The sequence below is a fragment of the Taudactylus pleione genome, unplaced genomic scaffold, assembly GCF_031769625.1.
Source record: "Taudactylus pleione unplaced genomic scaffold, aTauple2 ptg000053l, whole genome shotgun sequence".
NCBI lineage: Eukaryota > Metazoa > Chordata > Amphibia > Anura > Myobatrachidae > Taudactylus > Taudactylus pleione.
Window position 1 is genome coordinate 13,882,151 of NW_028284455.1, and position 25,732 is coordinate 13,907,882.

The 25,732-nt window shown below is 38.1% G+C and overlaps 1 protein-coding gene across 3 annotated transcripts in view; it reads left to right on the forward strand.

The window, feature by feature from the left end:
• The window catches only part of KCNH8 (potassium voltage-gated channel subfamily H member 8), a 543,344-nt gene extending 535,152 nt beyond the window's left edge, over positions 1 to 8,192 (forward strand). For all 3 annotated transcript variants that reach the window (XM_088463391.1, XM_088463397.1, XM_088463404.1), the window contains one exon: positions 6,907 to 8,192. In XM_088463391.1, the coding sequence (XP_088319517.1) occupies positions 6,907 to 7,629 (723 nt within the window). In that variant the 3' untranslated portion in view covers positions 7,630 to 8,192. The remainder of the gene's footprint in view (positions 1 to 6,906) is intronic.
• Positions 8,193 to 25,732: the final 17,540 nt, after the last annotated feature.

The following is a 25,732-nucleotide window of genomic DNA, read 5'->3' on the forward strand; positions in this document are numbered from 1 at the left end:
ATTTCAACAGTGACATCTTCAATTTGAATATTAGCAAGTGGACTGTGGGTGCTCCTACCAGCACTTGCAGAGGGCGTGCAAATGGTGGAAGGAGCCACCTCTTCCCGTCCAGTGTTCGGAAGGGCAGGCATCGCAACCGTCGCCACACTTGGACTCTCCATGGGGATTTGTGATATCTTCTTAGAATTAGAAAGCACAGTTCTTTGCTGTGCTATTGCCAGCTTAACTCATTTGATTTTTGTAGCAGGAGGAGGGCTTCCGTCGTCATGTGAAGCTGAACCACTAGTCATGAACATAGGGGAGAACATTAGCCGTTCCTTGCACCTCCGTGTCGTAAATGCCATATTGGCAAGTTTACGTTTCTCCTCAGATGATATAAATTTATTTTTTAAGGTCATTTTCCTGAACTTTGCCATTTGGGATTTCTTATGCCCTATACTATGACATTGGGCATCGGCCTTGGCAGACAACGTTGATGGCATTTCATTGTCTATGTCATGACTAGTGGCAACAGCTTCAGCACTAGGAGGAAGTGGTTCTTGATCTTTCCCTATTTTATTTTTATTGGACAAATTTTTGTCCTCCATGTGATATTGATGCAAGTGCGGCTAAGGCACACACAAACACAGAAACATTTTTTTTTATTTTATTTCCAGCACTTTGGGGGTTACACCACCATTCAACAAAGGAGCCAGCCGACTTTTGATTTACGACACAGGTGCACGCTTGGCGCTGCTACTTTGTTGATGCACGTGCGGCTACTGTGCATACAATTCACAAACACAGGGAAAAAAAATGTTCTTTTGATGCGCACTTTTGGGGTTACACCACCCTTCAACAGATGAGCCAGTAGGCCCTTGATTTATGACACAGGTGCACGCTTGTCACTGCTACTTTGTTGATGCACATGCGGCTACTGCACACACAATTCACAAACAGAAAAAAATATTTTTAAATTTTTTTTGGAGTACACTTTGGGGGTTACACCACCCTTTAACAGACGAGCCAGCTGGCCCTTGATTTATTACACAGGCGCATGCCTGGCGCTGTTACTTTGTTTATGCACGTGCGGCTACTGCGCACACAATTCACCAACACAGAAATAAATAATTGTTTTTCTTGCTCTTGGGGGGAGCACCCCTGATGGACAGATCACCCCCTGTATAACACTACAGCACCCTTTTAGGACTACAGCCTTTATAGGACACTGCACAACACAGCCCAGCCAGCCCCTATGGACAAATGACTGCACAACACAGCCCAGCCAGCACCTATGGACAACAGCAGCACAACACAGCCCAGCCAGCCCCTATGGACAACAGCAGCACAACACAGCCCAGCCAGCCCCTATGGACAACAGCAGCACAACACAGTCCAGCCAGCCGCTATGGACTTTGGAATTGACACAGCCCCTATGGACAACAGCAGCACAACACAGCCCAGCCAGCCCTAACTCCCACCCTCCCTCTTCACTGTCCACAGCCGGAGCGAAAAATGGCGCCAATGCGGGGACCTTTTATAGAATCCAAAACCTGCGAGATCCGACAGCGGGATGATGACGTTTTGCCTCGGTTTCAGGTACTAGTCAGGTGGGAAAACCCGTGCCTGACTCGGTTCCCGGCTCGGCTCGGGGGGGGGGGGGGTCCGGATTTCATAAATCTGAACCCGCTCATCCCTACTAAAAATAAATGCAAATATAAAAATATGGAGAAAGTTTTGCAAATAACTGCTTCTGAACCAATAAAATATATAAAGCAACATAAAAATCCACAGTTTAAAACATTATAGACAAAATGAATTATACAATTAATAAAAACAACGGTGTTCTCACATGAAAAGGTGCGTGCATATTTACAACATATTTCTCGTTGCAACAGACTGCTTCATCAGGCAATATGCTCAAAAGACCAATACTGGCAAATTAAAGGCAGCAGATGCATTCAGTAAGTTCCCTTATATTAAAGTTGGGTGATATCTTTCTATCCCAAAAAGAAATAAAAGTACAATATATGACATATGCTGCAATATTTTTTAATCATAAACTAGTATATTGAATCCAGCATATGCAGTCACCTCAGTCCACCTCCTGCTCCACCCAACACTCTATCCTGCCCCCTTCCTCCCACAGCTGCATACTTACCCATTCCTAGTGGGTCCTCCATGCTCTCTGGCTAGGTTATGACCCACTGCTTACTGCAGCGGTAGCCGTAGGCAGGGTGCATCACAGGTGCAAAAATGCATGTTGGTGATGGGACAGACTTTAGGAGATTTTGTAGATATGTATATTAACATTAACATTCTATTTTTATATATAAGAAAACATTAATACAGAGCTGAGGAATGTCTTTTACGCTGTCTACACACTTTACAATCCCATCATTCAATCTGATTGAGGGCCTGATTCAGTACGGATCGCAATTGCAATCACAGCTGCGAATTTTCATGGAACGCAGCTGCTAAAATATGCTAATGCTTGCCACAGCTCAGCCAGCATAAAGAATCACTACTGCTTTCTCACATCCGTCTACTCTCGCTCTTCTGCGTAAACATTGGTACCATCGACGCACATCAACCAGTCATGCAGCATTTACAGCCGGTCTGACCTGTCACATACACTGCAAGTCTCTTTGCATGCAGTGGGCTCTCAAACTGCGTATGCAATCGCAGTGGCTAATTTATGCACGCCCAAGCAATGGCGTTCAAATGGACAGGCACGCCACCACTCCCACGCACCACCCCCAAACGCTAACAGCCTGTCACTAACTCTGCAATGGATTCCTCTGTGCATCCGTAATCACAGTGCCATCGCAGTGCACGCACAGTGTGGCTTATACGCATGCACAATGGCAAACAATCACTCGATCTGTGTACGTAGATGCACTTATGATCGGTACTGAATCAAGCCCTGAGTTAATGAATTGTTAAATAATCAATATGTGTGCATAATGAAATCGATTGAATTAGTGATTTAGATTTATGATCTAATTTTAAAAACAATGACTGTAACACTTTCATTTGTATATTGATAGGATTTGCACAGAAAAGCAATACATTTGACAATAAGAGCAAGTGCTATGCATTTGGCCATCTTTACTTTTCTATAAGGTCACATTATTATGTGCTGCACTGCCACCCCTCTCGCTTCCCCTCCCCCTCCCCCTGAGCACATACCATTACATCCAAGGGGTGGGTGGAGGGCAGGGATCTTCATCGACGTTGCTCTGCGAGCGCCAAGCAGTACAGGAGGTATCTTTATGCAGACCTCCGGAGCCTGGCAGTTTGTGGCAAGTGACCTTGGAGGATTCTGCCCTGTGCGGAGGCAGCAGTCCTCCCTACGGCCCTGAGTATGGCCCTTATTAGTGAATATATGTATTTCTTTGTATTAGATACAGTAGATCAGACATTTTACATATTCCATAGTCCCATCTTCATTTGTTTGAGGGGGGTGCGGGAGACTAACCCTTTTCTGAGTGGCTGGTTGCGCAACCCGATTTTCGGTAGCCTCCCAGCCACCCTGAGAGAGTAGGCAAGTATATGTTTGGAATTTCTGGAGGGTATGGTGTTGGCTGTTGTTGCTCTTTCTTTTGTCTAGTTGCGTCTTTTCATCAATGTGAGAAAAGTTTCTTTGTAACCAGTTTGTGTATTTTGCATAAGTGTGATTTCCAATCCTATACACACAGTCTTCCTGTATGTACAGTGCATGGTCATGTAACCTGAAATGTTAATATGGAATGTGTGGGAAGTTCTCAATCCCTGCATATGGTCAATTGATCCTGCTGTTCTTTCCATACCTAACATCCAAGAGGTGTGTTTATAACCATAGGGAAGACTGTGCGCAGGGATGTGCACAGGGGCATCTTAAGAGAGGAGGGGGCCTGTGTGCATTCCCTGTACGGGGCCCCCTCCTCTCTCCCCGGTGGCTGACAGTGCACTGACCACAGCAGTAGACTCTGGGTACTAGTCTGTGCCCAGAGTGTACTGCGCATGCGCAGGTCATTGGGAAAATGGTGCGTCCATTTTCCTGGCAATTTCCCCACTGCGCATGCACAGAATGCTGGAAAAATAGTGTCGGCGGCCATTTTCCAGGCATTAAGTGCAGCGCTGCCACAGCTGACAAGGGACTGCAGAGAGTATTAAAAAATATGGGTGCAAGGTGTGCAGTGTGGCCCCCCCCAGACCCAGGGGCCCATGTGCGCCGCACATCCTGCACCCATTATAGATACGCCCTTGAATGTGCAGAACATTTTTTTTTATTAATTATATTTATGTTGGAGGGACATAATGCCCTTTCTCTGTGTTGGGCATTATGCTCCTCCACCAGACATCACATTGCAAATTAAATTAGCACTGCCCTGTATTTTACTGTTCCTAGAAACATATCTAATTAGTACTGGTGACTTGCACTTGGTTATGCATCCTGTGATGGTGTTAGCCTGTCTGTCTTAAGCAGAGTGCATCACCAAATGAGGATTATCTGTTACCTGCCCAGCTGAATCCATAATCTTCCCCCCTGCGTTTATTCATTTTTTACTGCACTTGCACAGCCTGATAGGAATGCTTTTGCAGTGAGTATGTCGTGTCAGATCGCTATCACTTTACTAAAGACCCTTAACCAGGACAGGCTCTTTTTGGAGTCGCTGTCCCGGCATGAGTATATTGATAAATTATTTTTTATTGCTGCAATATGCAATGATTACAAATTATATTCAGGTAGCCATAAATAGACCCTTTAGGGAAACTAGTAAGATAATTATAATGGTCAGTTTGAATATGAATGGTGAGAATCTCTGCACATTCATCACTATTTCTTCACTAATATCATGTGCACACAGGCATAATGGTACATATCAGTGTCAGTTAGTGCTTAAGGCCTACTTAATCCCATTAAAAGCCTGCATTGTACTTTAGGAGGGATAATAGATGCACAGGAAAAGGCAGCTGTTTTGCACCAGAATCTGCATGGAAATAAATGGCTAGTATCCTCATTTTATTAAAATAAAATCTTTACTTCAATTTTAATGACCACTAAAATTGTAGTTAAAATATTTCCTACAAGCTAACATCAGATCAGTTTATTCAACTGTCAAATGTGTATCAAAATCCGATCAACTAAGCAATTATATTATTCAGGCTAATTGGTGACATTTGTAACTTTGAATGCCAGTAAATAATGTACCTGTCACATTATCTGTGAATCTGACAGCTGAGTTTATTTTTATAATGAGGAAATACTGTCATGACAGAGTAACATCATTCTTTACAAATAGCTCTATTTATTTTCATCCAACTAGTGGCATTAAAGTGACCTCAAACAGTTGTATAATCAAAAAATAAATGGAAATCTTGCTTAATCCAAGTTTCATTGACAGGTAAGGTGGGTAATCAACGTATAGTTTAAAATGTAGTTAGTCAGGTAATGCCATAATGCTATGGCTGTAGTGAGAATGTAAAGATAGGTGTACACTCTACAATGTGTGCACCCAGCGATGGCACGACGCGATGAAATGATATAACGTGTCAGCTATACACACTACGTGATCCGGTGTATGACTTTGAGATGTTTCATTCCATGCTGCTTTTAGCAGCATGGCATAGTTCGTTGCATCATCTCATCTGCTGTGCAGCACAGAAGATGAGCCGTTGTGATGAACAACCACCGTGCACATGTGATTGGGCATACACATTATAAGATTCACATGCTATATCTTTCAGATTCACGACATACCGATATACTGTATTGTAGGCCGGATTGCATAGTGCGCACATAGCTTAATATTAATACCTCCACATAACCTTCAGAAGCTATTCTACCCAGTTACCTGCACTCAACAAATCACACATAACTTTACAGATGGTCTCTTTCTACACTTACACAACGTTCTGACCCCATTGTGTAACTGGATCATATAGCCCACCAAGGACCCTTGCCAATTGCCTGGCTGAATTTGCAACATGTGGATTGCAAGCTTGCGAGCACAGTCCTCTTACCTCTTTGTCTGTCTGTTATTACACAGAGGGAGATGTATCAAACCTTTGAAAGTGGAGAAGTTGCCCATAGCAACCAATTAACTTCTTACTGTAATTTTTTTGACTGTGCTATATAAATAATAGTTAGAAACTTATTGTCTGCTACAGGCAACTTCTCTACTGTATCTCTCTTGAATGTTTGATACATCTCCCCTCCAGTCTCACTTTATTACTGTTTTATTCCCAAATGCAAAGTGCAACAGAATATACTGGTGCTATACAAAATAAATTATTATAATAATAGGTAGTGTAAATCTATATAGATCCTAAACTGTATATAGCTTATTCCAGGAGATATTTAATATATTACAGTTAATAATGAAAAGTGAGTTATCGAATACTTCATCTTCTTGTGTACACAGGCATCCTTTCTTTTAGCAACACAGTGTTTCAGTAGTTGGCATTGATACAGGGGTTATGGGGTCTATTCCAACCAGGACCTTATTTGTGTTGAGGTTGAATGTTTCCCTGTGTTTGTATGGGTTCCCTCAAATATCTATTGCATACACTAAAATAAATCATACTGGTAGGTCTGTTGACCCAAGTGTGGTAGGGAATTAAGACTGCAAGCTCCAATGAGCGCAGAGACTGATGTGAATGATTAAATTGTATTGTGATGTATAATACAGTGCTGCTATATAAAGAAACCCCATGCCCACAAAAGATTTCATTTGAAAAGTTAATACATGATACAAACAGAAGATCCCATAGTTAAACAATGTTTTACCTCAGAGGTTAATCACTGTATGATTTCATATTTATGGAGCAAATTTTAAGAAAAACAATGCTCTGAACATTATGCAATGATATACACATATTACCTATACATAATTGAAATCTATATTCACATCTTAATATGATATTATTTTAATGTTCTAGGTCAGTACTTTAACCCAAGAAGTATCCCAGATGGGCAAAGATATGAAGATCGTCATGAATATTTTAGAAAATTTGTTGGCAGCACAGAGACCAGTTGGATACTATTCAACATATGGCACCGTCTTAGATGAAATGGGAACTACGATAGGTTCCCCAATGGAACAATTACAGACTAGAATGACTTGGACCTCAAATCAACCATACATGCAAAGACAAGGGGAGACATTGGTTGGAACTCCAACACAACTGTGTCAAGGTACAGTTGTATCTGACCTGTGGAACATGGATCCATCCAGTGTAGGTAGCAGCCCCCAAAGAAATGTATCAAATATAGAAACATCATTGGAAGGTGAATACTATTATACTTCAGGCCTTGGATATTCTCCTTCACATTATCAAGTTATTCAGGCAGAGCATTTTCCATATTTGAAGAGCACATCACCTCCTTCGGACACGACATTAACTCCTCTGCAGTCTATTTCTGCAACTCTTTCTCCATCTATGTGTTCATCTTCTGACACTTCTTTGCAACTTGTGCTGCCCAGTAGATCTGAGGAAGGCTTCAGCCAAGGAGCCATTAGTTCACTAAGCCTTGAAAACCTGCCAGGTTCTTGGGATATAGAAGGGACAACTGGAATGTCTGGACAGTCTACAGAAGAGTTCCCCCATGACATTGTTAAAAGTACAATAGAATATAAAGATGACAAAGCCATAAATGTATAATGATAACTGATTATAAATATTCAGCAGAAGCAGAAACATTGTCTAAATCAATGCATGAGACTACAAAAACACGCTCAAAGTTGGTTTACATAAAACTATAATAGAAAATGGAATTTAATCCCCAAAAAAGCACAGTACCTTTCCATATTTATCTTGATGTGTGGAGGGTGTGTTTTTGTTGCTTATGTAAGTTACTGGTCTGTGAGCCAGACTTTTGCTACAGACTGGAAAGCCTGAGGGTCAGAACAGCTGGAAGTCATATACAAAAGAACACATGACCACATATGTCATAGGGATTTATTGTATCACAAAGCAAAAGCTCTTTCGTGAGAGTTTGACTGTCATTTACAAACAATAGCACTGTCAATGCTTGCTTCAGGTAACTATGACTCCTGCTGTCTATTTGTCAGTTCAGAGAAGACCTAAGGACAATTATCTCTGCATGTCATCTCCTAGACAATCAACCAAATAGCGTTGGTAGATGGTGGTTAGTTGTTGCACGTTATTTGTCATTTTAATGAAACCTCTTAATTTATTTATCTGAAAAAAATGCTATTTTTATATTCTTGGTATGAAATATGTATTTAAACTATTTAAAATATTTATAACTAAATGTCTTTTTTTGGTAAGAGCTTGCGGTTTTCAAGATAAATGCACAATTCTTATGCATATTAAATTAAACAATTTATTATTCAGAAAAAAAGTGTACATACTGTAGTTAATATAATATCCCATTTTTCTTGTAAGGTGGATGAATGTATGCAACTGGTACATTAAGTGTATGTAAAATGCCAAAATAATGGAGACTCATAATCACAATATAGTAGTAAACATATATACTTCATACATTCATAAAATCTGTCCCTCTTTTCCAAAATTAACTGGAATGTAAACTTGTATAAAAAGTTTATTGTAAAATGAAAGGGAAAAAAACATAAACATTACTCCTTGAAAAATCTAAAAAAAAACATGTTACCTTATTATTATAGTCTTTTAATTTACATATTTTCTAATTAGTTAATATTTTCATAATATTTCACTCATTTCTGTTTAAGATTATTTATGTAGCTTTTATAAAGTCATTATCACCCGGCTGTGTAGAGTGTCATCTATTTTAAAGACAATAATTTAAATAAACATTAATTTAACCAAAGATATGTTAAGTTCAATGGATGGACTTAGCTAAATAATTTATCTCCCAATAATTCAAGACCAAATTAAGGAAAAGTGATGATTTACTCATCTCATTCCTTGCACCCACATTTTTTTTATCTATATTTATTATATTTATATTTAAATGCAGCCAGCTGGTCAATTGCCAGCCGTCTATGATTGTATTAGGCTCACTCCTGCAGGGAAAAAGACTGAGGCCCCCATTCAGAGGCAGTCGCAAGAAGCGATCGCTCTCTCTGAATGAGGGCGGCCACTTCTTTTTTTTAGTGCGGTCTCCTGGTTGCTAGCTAAGCTGTGGGTTACCACCCACAGCTTAGCGACCGACCAGGGTGATGGTCGCGATGGTCAAGACCATGGTGACCATCGGGGCTTGCGAAGAGACCCTAAGGTTGGGTCTCGGCAACCTCAAGCCCCAGGGAACTTCCTGCTCTGATCGAGCAGGAAGATCCCCACTGACATCACTGCCAATGTCAGTGCAGCTGCCCATAAAATGGCAAGCGTTCCGTCAGGAATGCCTCCATTTGTGTAGCCACCCCCCTGCCCCGCCTACAAAATGGCCCGAGCTGTCGATCAACATCGACAGCCGGCCCTTTTGTAGTGAGCTTGTGCATGCGCAGTGTGGCCGCTGTGCGTGGGCAGGGCCTAACCATCGACCTGGTTGCGAGCACTCAGTGCATGCGACCAGGTCTGAATGAGGTCCTGAGTCTGTGTGGCTGCACTTAGTGTAATTTTTTTTAAGATAATCATTTAACACCAAGAATTTTTCAGATATAACATAAAGAGGTAAAATACAGATTTCATTAGTAACATTAAGCAAGAGCCTGGTGAAATGTATTATTATGTCAATGCCCCTATGCAGACCATTGATGTTCTTCCTACACCATTTAGGACAGTGATCTAAAGTGACCTCATACAGCTGACAAAATTAAGACTGGAACATTTTTAACTTCTGTGGAAAAAGAAACTGTGCCTCCTGTGTATGAATCCAGGCAATAGTTTTTGGTTAGAGAAACACCTCCCTCCAAACATGGCAACTTGCTACAGAAATTGGTAACAGATAATGGTGAACATACAGTATTTAGTTAAATATATGTACTTCAGGAATTTCATGTACAGCATATTATTAATCCACAATAACATCAAAAAGTGGCTTTTCTTTTTAAGAAATACTTAATTTACTGGGCTCTGAGTAAATTATCTTTGTAGAATACAATAACATCAAAAAGTGGCTTTTCTTTTTAAGAAATACTTAATTTACTGGTCTCTAAGTAAATTATCTTTGTAGAATACTGTCATGGCCAGGCAGAGAAAGTTTACATTTGGGTATTTGAGGGAAGTTAAAGCACTGTGTAGAGAGGGAACAAACTGTAGGATTTTCCATTTACATAGGCATATCTTTGCCTATAAGAAGTTCTACAAGATTGAATTGCCTTTTCCTAGAAACCAGGTGATAAAATGTGAAGATACATTAATTTCATTAAAAAATTCAGCTACAAATAAGCAAACACATATGTTGGAATTTTTATACTAATTGAGAAATAAATGATTGACAGCGACTGTAATAATTAATTTGGTATTGTTTTTTTAAAATGCAGTATTAGTAGGTATCATGTATATGTTTGGAATTATAATGAGATTTTATACACATTGTATTTTTGGCAGGATAAATAATACATACAGGACCTTATTTATCAATGAGTTTTATCACTCACGATGAGTGATAAAACTCATTGCGTATAATAATGGTGCTCCAGCCAATCAGCTCCTAACTGTCATCTGTCTGAAAAGAGACAGCTGGGAGCTGATTGGCTTGATCACCATTTATCATATGCAACAAATTTTATCACTCGTTGTGAGTGATAAAACTAGTTGATAAATCAGGCCCATAGTGTGAAGAAGCAAGGTACAGTAAAATAAACTTTTGTCAAATCATTGTTATGGCACAAAAAGGAAACAATTAATACATACTAGCATAGTAACTTGTTTGATCTACAAAGGGCAATATTAGTGATTTAAATACAGTAAATGTTTTCCACTTTTATTTTTTATAATAATTGCTTTCAAAGGCCAGAATGCACAAGTTTTGTACCCACAGTATATTGTTTTTATCATATTTTGCTGCCTTAATGGTCATAGCACATTGCAATAATAGATACTGTAGACATTGCAGATACGATGATAATGTTTGTCAAACAAGAGGAAACTGTTATTCCTAATTATAACATTAGAACAATCTGTTCTATCTGTACAGTATGAACAGGTCTTGTTTACATAAATAAACAAAAAATAATTGTCTTCCTGTACATATATTGTACACCCATTTTTGTATTTACAATGTTCCCTCTATCAAAAATTACAGCATGATCCACTTACTTTAAAACAAGAAATACACATTTATTGAATAATTAAATGGTAACTATTGATCCTTATGACAGACACTACTTTTAAATACCTATTCATTAAATGTTATCACTAGCAATACTCAAAGCACTTGTTTATAGTGAAAAAACTCACTCTGACAAAATTGCTGTCAATAATACAATTTAAAACTAGAAAAATAATCAAATTAAATTTATGAAAATGTATCAGAATGGAGATGTGATCCAGTGGAGAAGTTGCCCTTAGCAACCAACAAGCATTATCATTTGATAGAATGTACTTGATAAATATTGTGGTTGTTATGGGCAATTTCTCCACTAATCCAACTTTTGAAGGTTTGATACATTTCCCCCACTCTGCTTAAAAGTTAATCAACCGAAAACTTATATATATATATATATATATATATATATATGTATATATATATATATTTATTGTGAATGTTCAGAGATTAAATCTATATAAATTGTGCATGATGTATTTTATTAATGAAAATAAAATTTCTTTTGACATTTGTTTTTGTCTTTGAAATCACAGAGAAATTCAGTAGCAATATTGTACATCTGTATCTTTCAAATATAAGGAAATTGAAGAGAATGTAAAACAGCATTGCGATGAAAAACAAATAAACACAAAAAGAAAAAAGAAAAACCACATACTCAAATGACCATTGTGTTTTTGAAATTTATGATAATCTAAACATGGTAAAAAAATAATGTAATTTGCCATTAATGTCTAAAGATACAGTATTTATTTTTCAGTGACCGTTATAGAAATTAACGGCTTAAATCAAATTTAGTTTGATTGTTAGTAAATTGTATGTTTTAAATACTTACAAATACAACTTTTATTACTAACCTTGTCTTGATTAGAAATAAAATAATAATTTGTAATGACTTATCTATAAAATAGCTCTGACAAAGGTGTTCAAACTAATTTTTCTGTCAGAACAGTGTAAGTTTCAAATTACCACAGTTTTCTGTCTTTATCTTATTTTTTTTGCCCTGGATAGAAATTATTTTAAATTTTTTCCCAGCATTTGAAGTGGAAATTAAGAAGTGGTTCATGCAGTAAGAGAATTCACAATACAGTATACTGCTGTGTAGAGGCCGACTTCGACCACTGATTACTATAAAAACACAAAATATTGTGGAATACCTCATATATCATTTTTAAATTGAGTAGTTTTATTCAAATTTTATAAACATTCATTTATTTCTGAACAGTCATTACAGCATGTAAAATGCACTTTCAATAAGAGCATAAATATAGTAAAGACATGCTACAGTACAGGCTGTAGAGCTGAAAAATTCACAGTTGAGGAGAATATAACATTGACACTGAAACAAATATATTACAAATTGTTATGTAAACCCAGAGTGTAATTGTGCAATACATCATAGCTTAGTTAATAATGCTTGGGTGCTCACAGTCAACTAAGACACTAAAGTCATGTAGAGTGACTACATTCCAAAGAATATGAAGACACTTGCCATCTTGACCATATTTTTTTACATTTCTGGAGACACTTTCTGCTATAATATAAAAATATCTCATGACCAAGAGTTGACTTAACTGTGGCCACCCATTCAGAGGAAGAGGGCATCACAGAAACCATCCAACTAGTTACATAAACTTTTGCAAATATATAGATTGTCAATGTTTTTCTGGAGCACAGAACTCATAGAGTGCCCCATGTAAATCCCATATTTACATATCCCTGGATGATGAAGAGGAATATGTTCTCCCATTTCTATAATACAGTTGATAACGTGATGTGTTCTAGATTTATTTATAAACCTTACTTGTTATAAAAGATAATGAAATAATTCACACAAATACAGATTCTAAAATAAATGACAATTCTTTTACTTAGAGACAGCATAATTATACATGTATTTTGCCAATGCAGAGTTACAACAAAAACACTTTAATTTATATTAGCAGCAGTAGGGAATACTTGTAAAATAAATTTGTGACACCCATTGTCAGCCAATTTCATACATACATATGGCAATGGCACCCTCATTTTGTGCTACTTCCTCCGAGTGTTCCCCGACTGACCTCCCCCTGTCTCTGCTCAATACTTTATTCTATAATTTATCCATACCCCCAAAACATTCAAAATGGCGAATATGAATTTAATTAATATTCATACGTGCTAGACTTTAATTGGTTATATGTCCTAATCATAATATTGACAATATAATATGTTATCTTCAATTTTTGTTCCCATGTAGCCTTCAGCTGCTGCTTCTTGCAGACCAAGGCTGTCTGATTTAACTCTTTTTGTTTATTAAATCTGACTTGCTGCTTCCTAGTTTGTGCACGCTAAATACTGACATTTTAAAGCTACAATTCTTACTGCTAGAACAAAATGGCTTACAACAGTTCTAACTTATACATATCTCCACAGTTAATCACACATGCATAGAAATAGACACTAATCTCTATATACTTATTAATATATCATGTAATATACCTTTGGAAAAAATATTAAACAAAATTACTGATGCAACAGAGACACATTTATGTACTTTAGAGAGGGAAGGGAGTGCCTTAATCCTCTCTAGGCCTGAGACCATTCGACAAATGCAGCCCAGCTGCATCTCACACAACTATACTAATACCGAATATAATTTTAAACATTTCTATACACTCTTAATTGTAATCAAAATAATAGTGAAATACATAAGCATGCATATATTTGTGAATTGCTGAAGGCATGTGTACAGTACACATATTCCTGTGTTATCATAGTCTACCACTAAATACCAAAAATTTGGAAATTTCAGGACAGGCCCATAACAGTGTCGATGTTCACGCAGATGAGCAATGTTTAGCTGCTGTGTGTGCGCAAATTTCCATAAAAAGAAATAGTGTGCATCGTTACACTGTGTGTACACAGAGTAGCAGTAGTGATTGAGACACATGGTCTCAGAAATGTATTGAGCATTCCAGGGCAGTGACTGTGAGGTGGCTATTCAGAATCATGGATATGCACTGTCTGATGAACAGGTAATGGGAGTGTTGCATATCAAGTTGCGAACTCAGAAGCTTAATTGCTTGCAGTGGAGGCCATACTCTAAAGGAGAATCTGCACCTAGCATGGGGCTGTTGCAAGTCTTGATGGTGTGACCGATTGCTGTGTCTAAAGATGCACCGAGTGGGATTATTTCATCTAAAGAAACACAAAGTGGGCATCTCAGCCCTTTCACATTCAAATGTAAACTTGTACACCAGGTAAGGACTTTTAGGGGCATATGTATCAAGCTGATTTGTACATAAAATTATGCAGAAACTGCAGTTTCTGCATCATTTTATGTATTACTCCTATCTACTAATAGAACAATGCAGGAGATGTTACATAAATCTCCGGCAAACTCTAATTAGCACTGCAGATTGCAGGCCCAATTATTATCAATGGGGACTACAATCTGACCCCTATGTACCAAACTCCAAAAAGCAAAGCTTTTTGGAGTTTAGTCCCAATAGTTTACACCATCTTCAACTTTTATAAGCCTATGGGAGCTACAGGGGCAGGAGAGAGATTGTTCAATCTCTCACCCGTAGACCCTTGCCTGCTCCAGAAGCTGACACTGTTGCGTATGCATAGTGTCAGCTTCCCCCGGGGAACTCTTTCACTTCTGTGAAAGACTTATCCTAAATGCCGGGGATATAACTCACAGGGACAGCAGTTACCGCAACCGCTGTCCCTGTGAGTTCCTCTTGGTACATAGCGGGGATATTTTCATTAAAAATAAAATATTCCCGGCGAGATGGCTACATAATAATTGCAGCAGTGCCGCAATTATTAGTACACTGTAAGCTCTTACAAGCAGGGCTCTCTTCCCTCATATGCTTTGCTTTCCCTTGCTTCAACCACCATATCCTCCCCACTGCCTACAATGGCACCCAAGCTTTATGACTGCTGATACAGCAATGTTTATAAACAATGTCCCTGTTCTGCAATGTTCTGTATTGTATGTCACTTTCGTTACTGTGTTTTCTGTTCATACTGTCAGTCTTTGTACTTTGTAAGGTGCTGCAGACCTTTTGTAGCACCACATAAATAAATGGTAATAATACTAGCACAAACATAAAGTTGTATATGTGACTACGGCAAATATCGCTAAAGTGGTCGAAGCAACGTGTGACCCCAAATTAGCCCTGTAGTGTGGACCCAGAGCATGAATACAATCAGTCCAAAACAAGGATGCTCACTATCATCAACTGGATATTTACATGGTGTTGCCCCCGTGTTAAATTACTTTTTCAAATATCAGATATGCCCATCTTTATCCTTGACTGCTGATTGATGATAACCACACCTTTTCATCTTGGTCAAATGTGTCAGATCATTGGTGCTGCTTTCAGGCAAACCTTCTGCTTTGTTGTTCTTATGGTGCTTATCCATCCAATGTCATCTCTATTACTGTTTGTATTTCTTCGAAGTAATAGTGTTGGCAAAATGGAAAGGTAAATAAAGTACCAGATCCAATATGAACTCCTCATGTTAAGTTCATGTTAGAGCAATTGAATACTTAACAACTTTGTATTAGAAGAATGAAAATGTATCTGCGCTATCTCCTTAGTTGTGATGGGAAACAGGGAAGGGGAAAAAAAGTATAAAAGGGGTAGGAGGAGAACAATGGTAGGTTTAGTATAACTCTTTGGCTGCCACAGACCTTAGTGATCCTTTCCTAGATCACTGGGATATAGACATAATATGCAAATGGGGTCTTAAAGGGTGCACAGATGGTGTTTTTTACAAAATAGGTATATTTTTCTTAAAATTGAATATGTAAGAAGTAACAAATATTGTAAACTTGAACGTATTTAATGTGTAATAAATTGGATAAATAGATTAAAATGATAACATAAATGAATAAATAATCATTTAGACATACATGGATATAAAATGAAAATAGCAGCAGTAAAACAAATGGATGCTCCGTGTGCGTGCAAAGGTAACTCAAATAGATGTATACCAGATAACAATTAGAGTAATGATCCACGGAGTATAACACAGTTATGAATAAGAAAACATTGTTAAAAACCCTATTGATTGGTTTGCAAAAATAAAATTCGATAGATAAAAGAAAAAGTTTATGCAGTATCCATAGAATAAAGGGTTCCTTAAGAATAAACTTTAGATGCAATGAAAAAAATTTGGAAATAGATATGTGAAAAAATTGTCCAGGGGTGTGCACACCTCCTACCTTACTCTGTGTTGATATTCCAGCTGGTGAGGGTAGTGTAATCAATAGTGGATAAGGAACTGATCATTGTAACGTTGCTGCAGTAAACTGTTTTATCCCGTCCTGGTCAATTCCTGTGTTCAGTGGCTATTGAACATGCAGGTGACTAAGAACAGCGGGGTGATGGTAGCGGCGGCTTTGCCGTCAAAGTGGTCCCATCTGGCAGAGCTCTTGCCTCGCGGTCATCCTTTCTGCTCCCTCAGTTCCTGTGTGGTCTCAAGTTCAGTGATGAAATGAGAGCCAAAGCTGAATGAATGTGAGGTGGGTGTGTCCAACGCGTTTCTCCCGGTCGGGCTTCGTCAGGGACAATGATCCGGATCACCTGCATGTTCAATAGCCACTGAACACAGGAATTGACCAGGATGGGATAAAACAGTTTACTGCAGCAACGTTACAATGATTAGTTCCTTATCCACTATTGATTACACTACCCTCAACAGCTGGAATATCAACACAGAGTAAGGTAGGAGGTGCGCGCACCCCAGGACAATTTTTTCACCTATCAATTTCCACCTTTTTTTCATGACATCTAAAGTTTATTCTTAAAGAACTCCCCTTATTCTACGGATACTGCATAAACTTATTCTTTTATCTATCGAATTTTATTTTTGCAAACCAATCAATAGGGTTTTTTAACAATGTTTTCTTATTCATAACTGTGTTATACTCCGTGGATCATTACTCTAATTGTTATCTGGTATACATCTATTTGAGTTACCTTTGAATGCACACGGAGCATCCATTTGTTTTACTGCTGCTATTTTCATTTTATATCCATGTCTGTCTAAATGACTATTTATTCATTTATGTTATCATTTTAATCTATTTATCCAATTTATTACACATTAAATACGTTCAAGTTTACAATATTTGTTACTTCTTATACATTCAATTTTAAGAAAAATATACCCATTTTGTAAAAAACACCATCTGTGTGCCCTTTAAGACCCCATTTGCATATTATACTTAACAACTTTGGCATCTGGAAATTGACCTCTGGATTAAGCACAATTGCGCAGCAGATATTTTGTACTTTTCAACTGCTGAAGACATTAAACATTGAAGCCACCTACATTCCTCCTCTTGTGTCTTAAACAAAACGGTATAAAAGAATCTATTTGAAATTAAAAAGTGATTTTGGTCATCATCTAGATCAAGGCAGTTGAAATTATGGGTGTGCACCGGCCACTTTTCGTGTTTTGGTTTTATATCTGGATCTTTCCTCATGTTTTGGATCTGGATTGGTTTTGCCAAAACCACCCTTCCGTGTTTTGGGTTCTGGGTTTTGTGTTTTGGATCTGTATTTTTTTGAAAAAAAGCAAAAAAAAAGCTAAAATCACAGAATTTGATGGGTTTTTTTGCTCCTATGCTATTATTAACCTCAATAACCTTAATTTCCACTTAATTTCAAGTCTATTATGAACACCTCACACCTCACAATAGTGATTTTATGTCCAAAAGGTTGCACCAAGGTAGCTGGATGACTATGCTAAGTGACACGAGTGGGCGGCACAAACATGTGGCCCATCTAAGAGTGACACTGCAGTGGCAGACAGGATGGCAGTTTGAAAAACTAGGCCCCAAACAGTACATAATGCAAAGAAAAAAAAGAGGTGCAAGATGGAATTGTGTTCGGGCCCTCCCACCCACCCTTATGCTGTATAAACAGGACATGCACACTTTAACAAACCGATCATTTCAGCGCCAGGATCTGCCACACGACTGTGGCTGAAATGATTGGTTCGTTTGGGCCCCCACAAAACAAGCAGGCAATTAATGTGTCCCTGCACAAACTGGCTCCACAGAGGCAAGATGTCATCCTCATCCTCCACATCCACCAATTCCTCACCCTCTTCAGTGTTGTGTACATCCTCATCTTCACAGAGTATTAATTTGTCCCCGCTGGAATCCACCACCAGAGGTCCCTCTGTACTTTCTGGAGGCTGGTCTCACTGGAAGAGTTGATAATTTCATTTTTATGAACATCATCTTCTCCACATTTTGTGGAAGCTACCTAATACGCCTTTCGCTGAAAAGGTTCCCGGCTGCACTAAACACTCTTTCGTAGTACACACTGGAGGGGGGGCAACTCAGGTAAAATAGAGCCAGTTTGTACAGGGGCCTCCAAATTGCCTCTTTTTCCTTCCAATACAGATACGGACTGTTTGACATACCTACTTGGATGCTGTTACCGATGTAATCCTCCACCATTCTGTCAATGGTGACAGTATCATATGCAGTGACAGTAGACATGTCAGAAATTGTTGACAAAAAGAAGAAAGAAAACTCTCTTTTTAGGGGTACTCTTGTAGATTATAACTATCACAGTTCCATAAAAAGTAACTTTTATTAATTATATATTAAAATAACATATGCAGGTATAGGCCTACTCAGACCCAAAATGTATTAAACTGCCAAGGGGCAGAAACAGTACTGATATATACGTACAAGACAGCGAGTGAACAAACACTAATACATATAGACGATACAAAAAAACACACAAAACATGAAGCTAATTATAATATCTTAAATATTGTGAAGTCAGATGAAATATTGCAGAAAGTATATAGTTTATCAGTGGTGATAAAATTATCACCCTTAGGTCAAATGACCTGGACTACCTTATAATAGCACAGTGGCTGTTCTAAAAATTATACAGCAGACATCACTAGTATTGTGAAGGCTCTTGATCAGCAAGTGTATATGTATATGTAGACCATAGAAATAAGAAATAATATAAAATATAAATGTGGATCGTAATGAAGGTCCTATATACAGTGATCGGTTTGGGATATTGGCCCCATCCGAGAATATATTCATATGTAAAAAGATGGCTAAGGTCTGTAAATACAGATCCTGCCACAGCTTCCCTCAAGATTAGCCCCAGGTACTAGCAGACAGTGCAGTAAAGACAAAGTATAAAATGTTAGACTACTCCCTGATATGGATACTGTCTAATCAGCAGCTGCTGCATGTCATTAATAATAATGGTATATCAGTGAATGACATGTGAGCGTGCTGTATTGCTATCCCAGGGATGTGAATAAGTGAAATGAGTATCTGCTTTTGGATCTGACTCAAAAGACGGTCCTGATGTGCATACGTATATACATAGTGCAGGAGCCTCCTAGGGCCAGACTCCAATGAGAGTGCCCATAGAAAATAGATAGATAGTTATATTTAATGCCTGAAATAGCAGAGCACAAAATTGGGTTAGATGCTGCTGCCAGTCACATATCATGCAATGGTGGTGACTGGTGAGAAGCATAAACCACGTATGCAATGATAAGAAATCGCAAGATAAGATAAAGCGATGGTGGGATTAATACAGGGTGAGCGGTGCTCTGTTACCCAATGGTATAGCAGGGTCTCCTGCTCTCTCATGTAATCAGATAATCACCACTTGCCGTGGAGGTAAGAGAAGAGATATAAAGTACCTGGGTGTCCTCAAACGGAGGGAGCCGATATCACCTGAGTGGAGCCTGCTTCATATAGAGCCTGTGTATGTGCTGCTGCCTTGAATCCCGCTGTGCACAGCGGGACTCGCGGGTCAGAGACACGCGTTTCACTCTGCTTCCTCAGTCAGATGCCGGTAAGTGTGAATTGTACACAGAGTATTTACTCTGTGTCACGGCCAATCACTAGGCGAAATGCCCTTTCTAATGAATGTAACGTGTTTACTGATTGGTCGAACTGCCGTTTTCTACTATTGGCTGGTTGTTGCCTGGGAACCTATGAGTCATCAGACTTCATAGGTAACCCAAAGAGACAAACAAAATTAAAAGGAACCTTTCCCTGTGGCAAATGTAAAGCTTGTGAATATATCACTAAGAAGAATAGTATAACCAATAGATATGGCCACAATATCAACTTTACACAATTTATTAACTGTAATGCCATGGGGGTGGTCTATTGTTTGGAGTGCACCTGCAACCTAAGATATGTTGGCATGACCAGTCGAATTCTAAAACAAAGAATTTTAGAACACGTGGGGAATATTAAAAATGCACGGAACGATATTATCAAAATGAAAAAACTCCCCTCTGTTGCCAGACATTTCATGAAACACCACAACGGAACAACAAAAGACCTAAAAGCCTTTGGTCTTGAACACATCAAATTGGGGGTAAGAGGCAGAGACTTTAATAAAAGTTACTTTTTATGGAACTGTGATAGTTATAATCTACAAGAGTGCCCCAAAAAAGAGAGTTTTCTTTCTTCTTTTTGTCTACATCTATATTTATACTCTCAAGGGGAGCACCTCCACCAATGTTATTTTTCATGACCCATATTGGGAGATTACCATGATAATTGTGGATGAATTTATGAATGTCTGATTAATCACAAATTAGATCCTGTGCTCGAACTACACTTCCCCTTTTCCCTTCCCTTGGTTAGCGATACAATTCTGCTGGGTTACCCCAGTTTCTACTTTTCGACGCACGGATAAATATTTGTAAACTTGAATTCCATCTAAGTGGACTTTACATAAACATTGCACTTAGGCTTTCTCTGACCCATTTACTATACTGTTACCCTCTTACGGAGGGAACACAAATATTATGGCATTTAGCCTTAAAAATGAATTAAGTTCTAAACGCAAAACCACTGAGGAATTAAATAATATATTTCCCAGTGAATTAGTAGATGTATCCCATGAATCCAACTGGGATGATGATTTGAAAAAACTGAATTTCCTACTCAAAAACAAACAAGGACAAATTGGGAGTTAACTACAATAGAGAATTATTTAAAACAAAAAATCGTTCCCCGTGGTTTAAGGCCAAAAATCTTCCCGACATTTGAACTTGCTACCAATACTCTTAAAAATGACTGGGAAGCCTGTCTCCTAAAGTGTTCCCATGAATTAATGAATATCTTACTTAAACACAACCTCCTTGTATTAGAAGAAATAGACAAGGAAGTTGATACTCTGGGAAAAACACTTGAACAATGGGAAAAGGATATTAAATTTCAAAGTTCATTTGAAAAAATAAAAGAAGATCTGCATACCTATGAAGAGACACTTATAGAAAGGAAAAGAAACAAATATATTAGAGACAAAAGGGACTTCTCTCACAGCAACATCTTTAAGTGGAAACAACAGATCACCAACAGGGAATATAAAAAATCTACCTATAGTTCCTCCAAAACAGAGTCCTCTGGGACGGAAGACCTCACATTATCACCTCAAAGAAATACATTCCCTTTTTTAGAAGAAAGCAGGAGTGCGAGGGGCTTTCATCCAAAAAAAGGAGGACGAGGAGAGGCCATAAGAAGGGGAAGAGACATAAGGACATGGGATTCTCCTATACCCCAAAGACAGTCCTCCAGGACTCGCAACAAGAATTAGGGGGTACATCCAATCTCAAAGTTATAAATTTATTCTCAAGATGTCTCACCACCACAGAAATGGTGGTACTAAGAAAGGGACTATCTTTTTCTCCAAACATGTCCTTCAATAGATTTACATGGGAAAAGGATTTACGCTTATTTGGACGTAAATTACTACTAAACAAATTCTTTTCTAACAAGGAAAAGAATAATCCCATGATAGATACCCGTGACTCCTTCCCTGAGGACTCATCCCTCCATACGGATGAAGAAATACAAGCACTGAGGGATCTTGAGGAACTCATGGATACATCGGAGTTGATAGAGAATCCTATTACAAATCCACCCTCACGGAGGAATATTTGCAAGAAGAGAAGTACTTTCACACCACTTGAAACTATATGTCCAGAGGTCAAAATTTTCTTGGACCTTGTGTCTCGTGATATGGATATAGCACAGAAAGATAAAAAGAATTACTATCCGGATGACAATCTTAATCAGGATGAGAGAAGGGCACTTAACACAATGAACAAATGGGATGATATATTGATTAAACCCTCAGATAAAGGGGGAAACATAGTCCTCTGGCCAAAAGAAATGTACCTAAAAGAAGCAGTTCTTGGACAAAACCTGTTACAAACAAATGATATTCAACCCAACTGAATTGTTCAACCAACTATTCCACAAACTTGTTAATGGAGCTTACAAAAAAGGTGTCATCACCAAACAAGAGCATGATTTTCTACTGGTGGACAAACCAAAAACACCTACTTTCTATATGTTACCAAAAGTTCACAAGAATATAAATAACCCCCCTGGACGACCAATCGTCTCTGGAATTGGAGGACTATCGGAACAAGCCAGTGTCTTTCAGGACCAACAACTGTGACATCATGTGGAGACCTTACCATCCTACGTTCAGGACACTGGGGATGTTCTAAGGAAGATACACGATATACAATTGGAAGATGACCAACTTCTAGTTACACTAGACGTTGAATCTTTGTATACAAGTATCCAACATGACACTGGAATTGCTGCGATCAGATATTTCCTCCAAATGGAAGAAAGGGATAACTTCAAGGAATTCCTATTGGAGTTATTGGAATTTATTCTACATAGGAATTTCTTTACATTTGATGATAAATTCTTCCTTCAGATCCGGGGAACAGCGATGGGTGCAGCATGTGCACCGACATATGCCAACCTGTTCCTCGGATGGTGGGAAAGAGAGATCGTCTTCAACGAGATAAATGAACATCATACCAGCCATATAACCACCTGGCTGAGATATATAGATGATATCCTTATGATATGGCAGGGGACGAGGAGTGAACTACTTACCTTCATTCAGAATTTGAATAATAACCAAATTAATCTCAAATTAACATATACCATCAGTGAAAGTGAAGCCACCTTTCTGGATCTCCACTTATTTACTAACAAGGACAAACATTTACAAACGGAATTGTTCAGGAAAGAGACAGCCACTAATAGTCTTCTTCATAGCAAAAGTGCCCATTTTCCACCTACTATTTTGAACATACCTAAGGGCGAATTTCTTAGACTCAGAAGAAATTGCACAACTGATGAAATCTACCTACTGAGGAGTCAAGACTTGGCAGATCGCCTCTTACATAGAGGCTACAGCAAGAAAAAGATCAAAAGTGCCAAACATCAGGCATTAACAATCAACAGACAAACTCTCATCTTTGCTAATAAAAAACCTGAACAAACTAAAAAACAAGTGCGCTTCATCACAAATTACTGCAATGAATGGCAGGAACTTCAAAAGATTGTCACATGACATTGGCATATCCTACTCATTGACGTGGACTTACAAAAGTCTCTGGAGAATAGACCCACTTTCAGCTGGCGCAGATCTCAAAACCTTAGAGATAAACTGGTTACTAGCCACTTCATAGGTAACCAAAAGAGACAAACAAAATTAAAAGGAACCTTTCCCTGTGGCAAATGTAAAGCTTGTGAATATATCACTAAGAAGAATAGTATAACCGATAGATATGGCCACAATATCAACTTTACACAATTTATTAACTGTGATGCCATGGGGGTGGTCTATTGTTTGGAGTGCACCTGCAACCTAAGATATGTAGGCATGACCAGTCGAATTCTAAAACAAAGAATTTTAGAACACGTGGGGAATATTAAAAATGCACGGAACGATATTATCAAAATTAAAAAACCCACCTCTGTTGCCAGACATTTCATGAAACACCACAACGGAACAACAAAAGACCTAAAAGCCTTCGGTCTTGAACACATCAAATTGGGGGTAAGAGGCGGAGACTTGATGAAAACATTACTCCAACGGGAAAGCAAGTGGACTTTTTTACTCAATACTGTTAGCCCCAATGGGCTAAATGAAACAATCAATTACAGTACCTTTTTATGAGAATAGGATCATCAATATGACCTTTTTTCCAATCCGCTATGCTAACGGAAGTTTCTCTCTCGTATAAAATTGTTTATGTGTACTATTGATTATCACAGCAGCCTACCAGATTTTTAAGTACACTTACAAACAACACATCTTTTTATTTTCACTAACATCTATGATGCAAAACTTTATCTGACATAGACATTCTCACTTCCACTCACACTTTAAGGTTACTATTTCTCCTTTAGATGCCTTTTACACTTGAATCACTATTACCTTTATTTAATATCAATTTTTCAAGATTATACAAAATTTAATTATCTGCATATTTCACTATTCAGAACACTTTTTAGATTACACAAATATTATTTTATCATTACCACCCACAATATTATTACTTAGCTATGTAGTGATATTATTATCTTATCATATATATAATCTATATTTGTTTCTTTATTTATTTATTATTATTTTTTATTTTTATTTTTATTACTATTTTACTTTTAATTTTTATTATTACTATAATCTATTTTTATTTTTATTTTTATATTTATTTTTATTTTTATTTTTTTATTTTTATCTTTATCTCTATATTTTGTGTTATCTACTTATAATATTTATTCTATTAATAAATGTTCATCTTTCTCCTATGTTACTTTTATATACTTATATGTATATACCCCTCTGACCATTACTAACTATTTTTTATCTTTTTTGGAAACAATCCTTGATACTACTGAATACTATTGTGATTACCTATTAGACTTTAAAAAGTCCTGATTTTCCATATGTGCATGTTAATTGCACTTACATTTATTAGCGCTGGTGCATGTCATACATAGCTATCTATTTAGAGATCCATCGCTTCAAGTACTACTAGATACCTCCCCCCCTCTGATGCTTCATAGGTTCCCAGGCAACAACCAGCCAATAGTAGAAAACGGCAGTTCGACCAATCAGTAAACACGTTACATTCATTAGAAAGGGCATTTCGCCTAGTGATTGGCCGTGACACAGAGTAAATACTCTGTGTACAATTCACACTTACCGGCATCTGACTGAGGAAGCAGAGTGAAACGCGCGTCTCAGTCCCGCGAGTCCCGCTGTGCACAGCGGGATTCAAGGCAGCAGCACATACACAGGCTCTATATGAAGCAGGCTCCACTCAGGTGATATCGGCTCCCTCCATTTGAGGACACCCAGGTACTTTATATCTCTTCTCTTACCTCCAGCGCAAGTGGTGATTATCTGATTACATGAGAGAGCAGGAGACCCTGCTATACCATTGGGTAACAGAGCGCTGCTCACCCTGTATTAATCCCACCGTCACTTTATCTTATCTTGCGATTTCTTATCATTGCATATGTGGTTTATGCTTCTCACCAGTCACCACCATCGCATGATATGTGACTGTCAGCAGCTTCTAACCCGATTTTGTGCTCTGCTATTTCAGGCATTAAATATAACTATCTATCTATTTTCTATGGGCACTCTCATTGGAGTCTGGCCCTAGGAGGCTCCTGCACTATGTATATACGTATGCACATCAGGACCG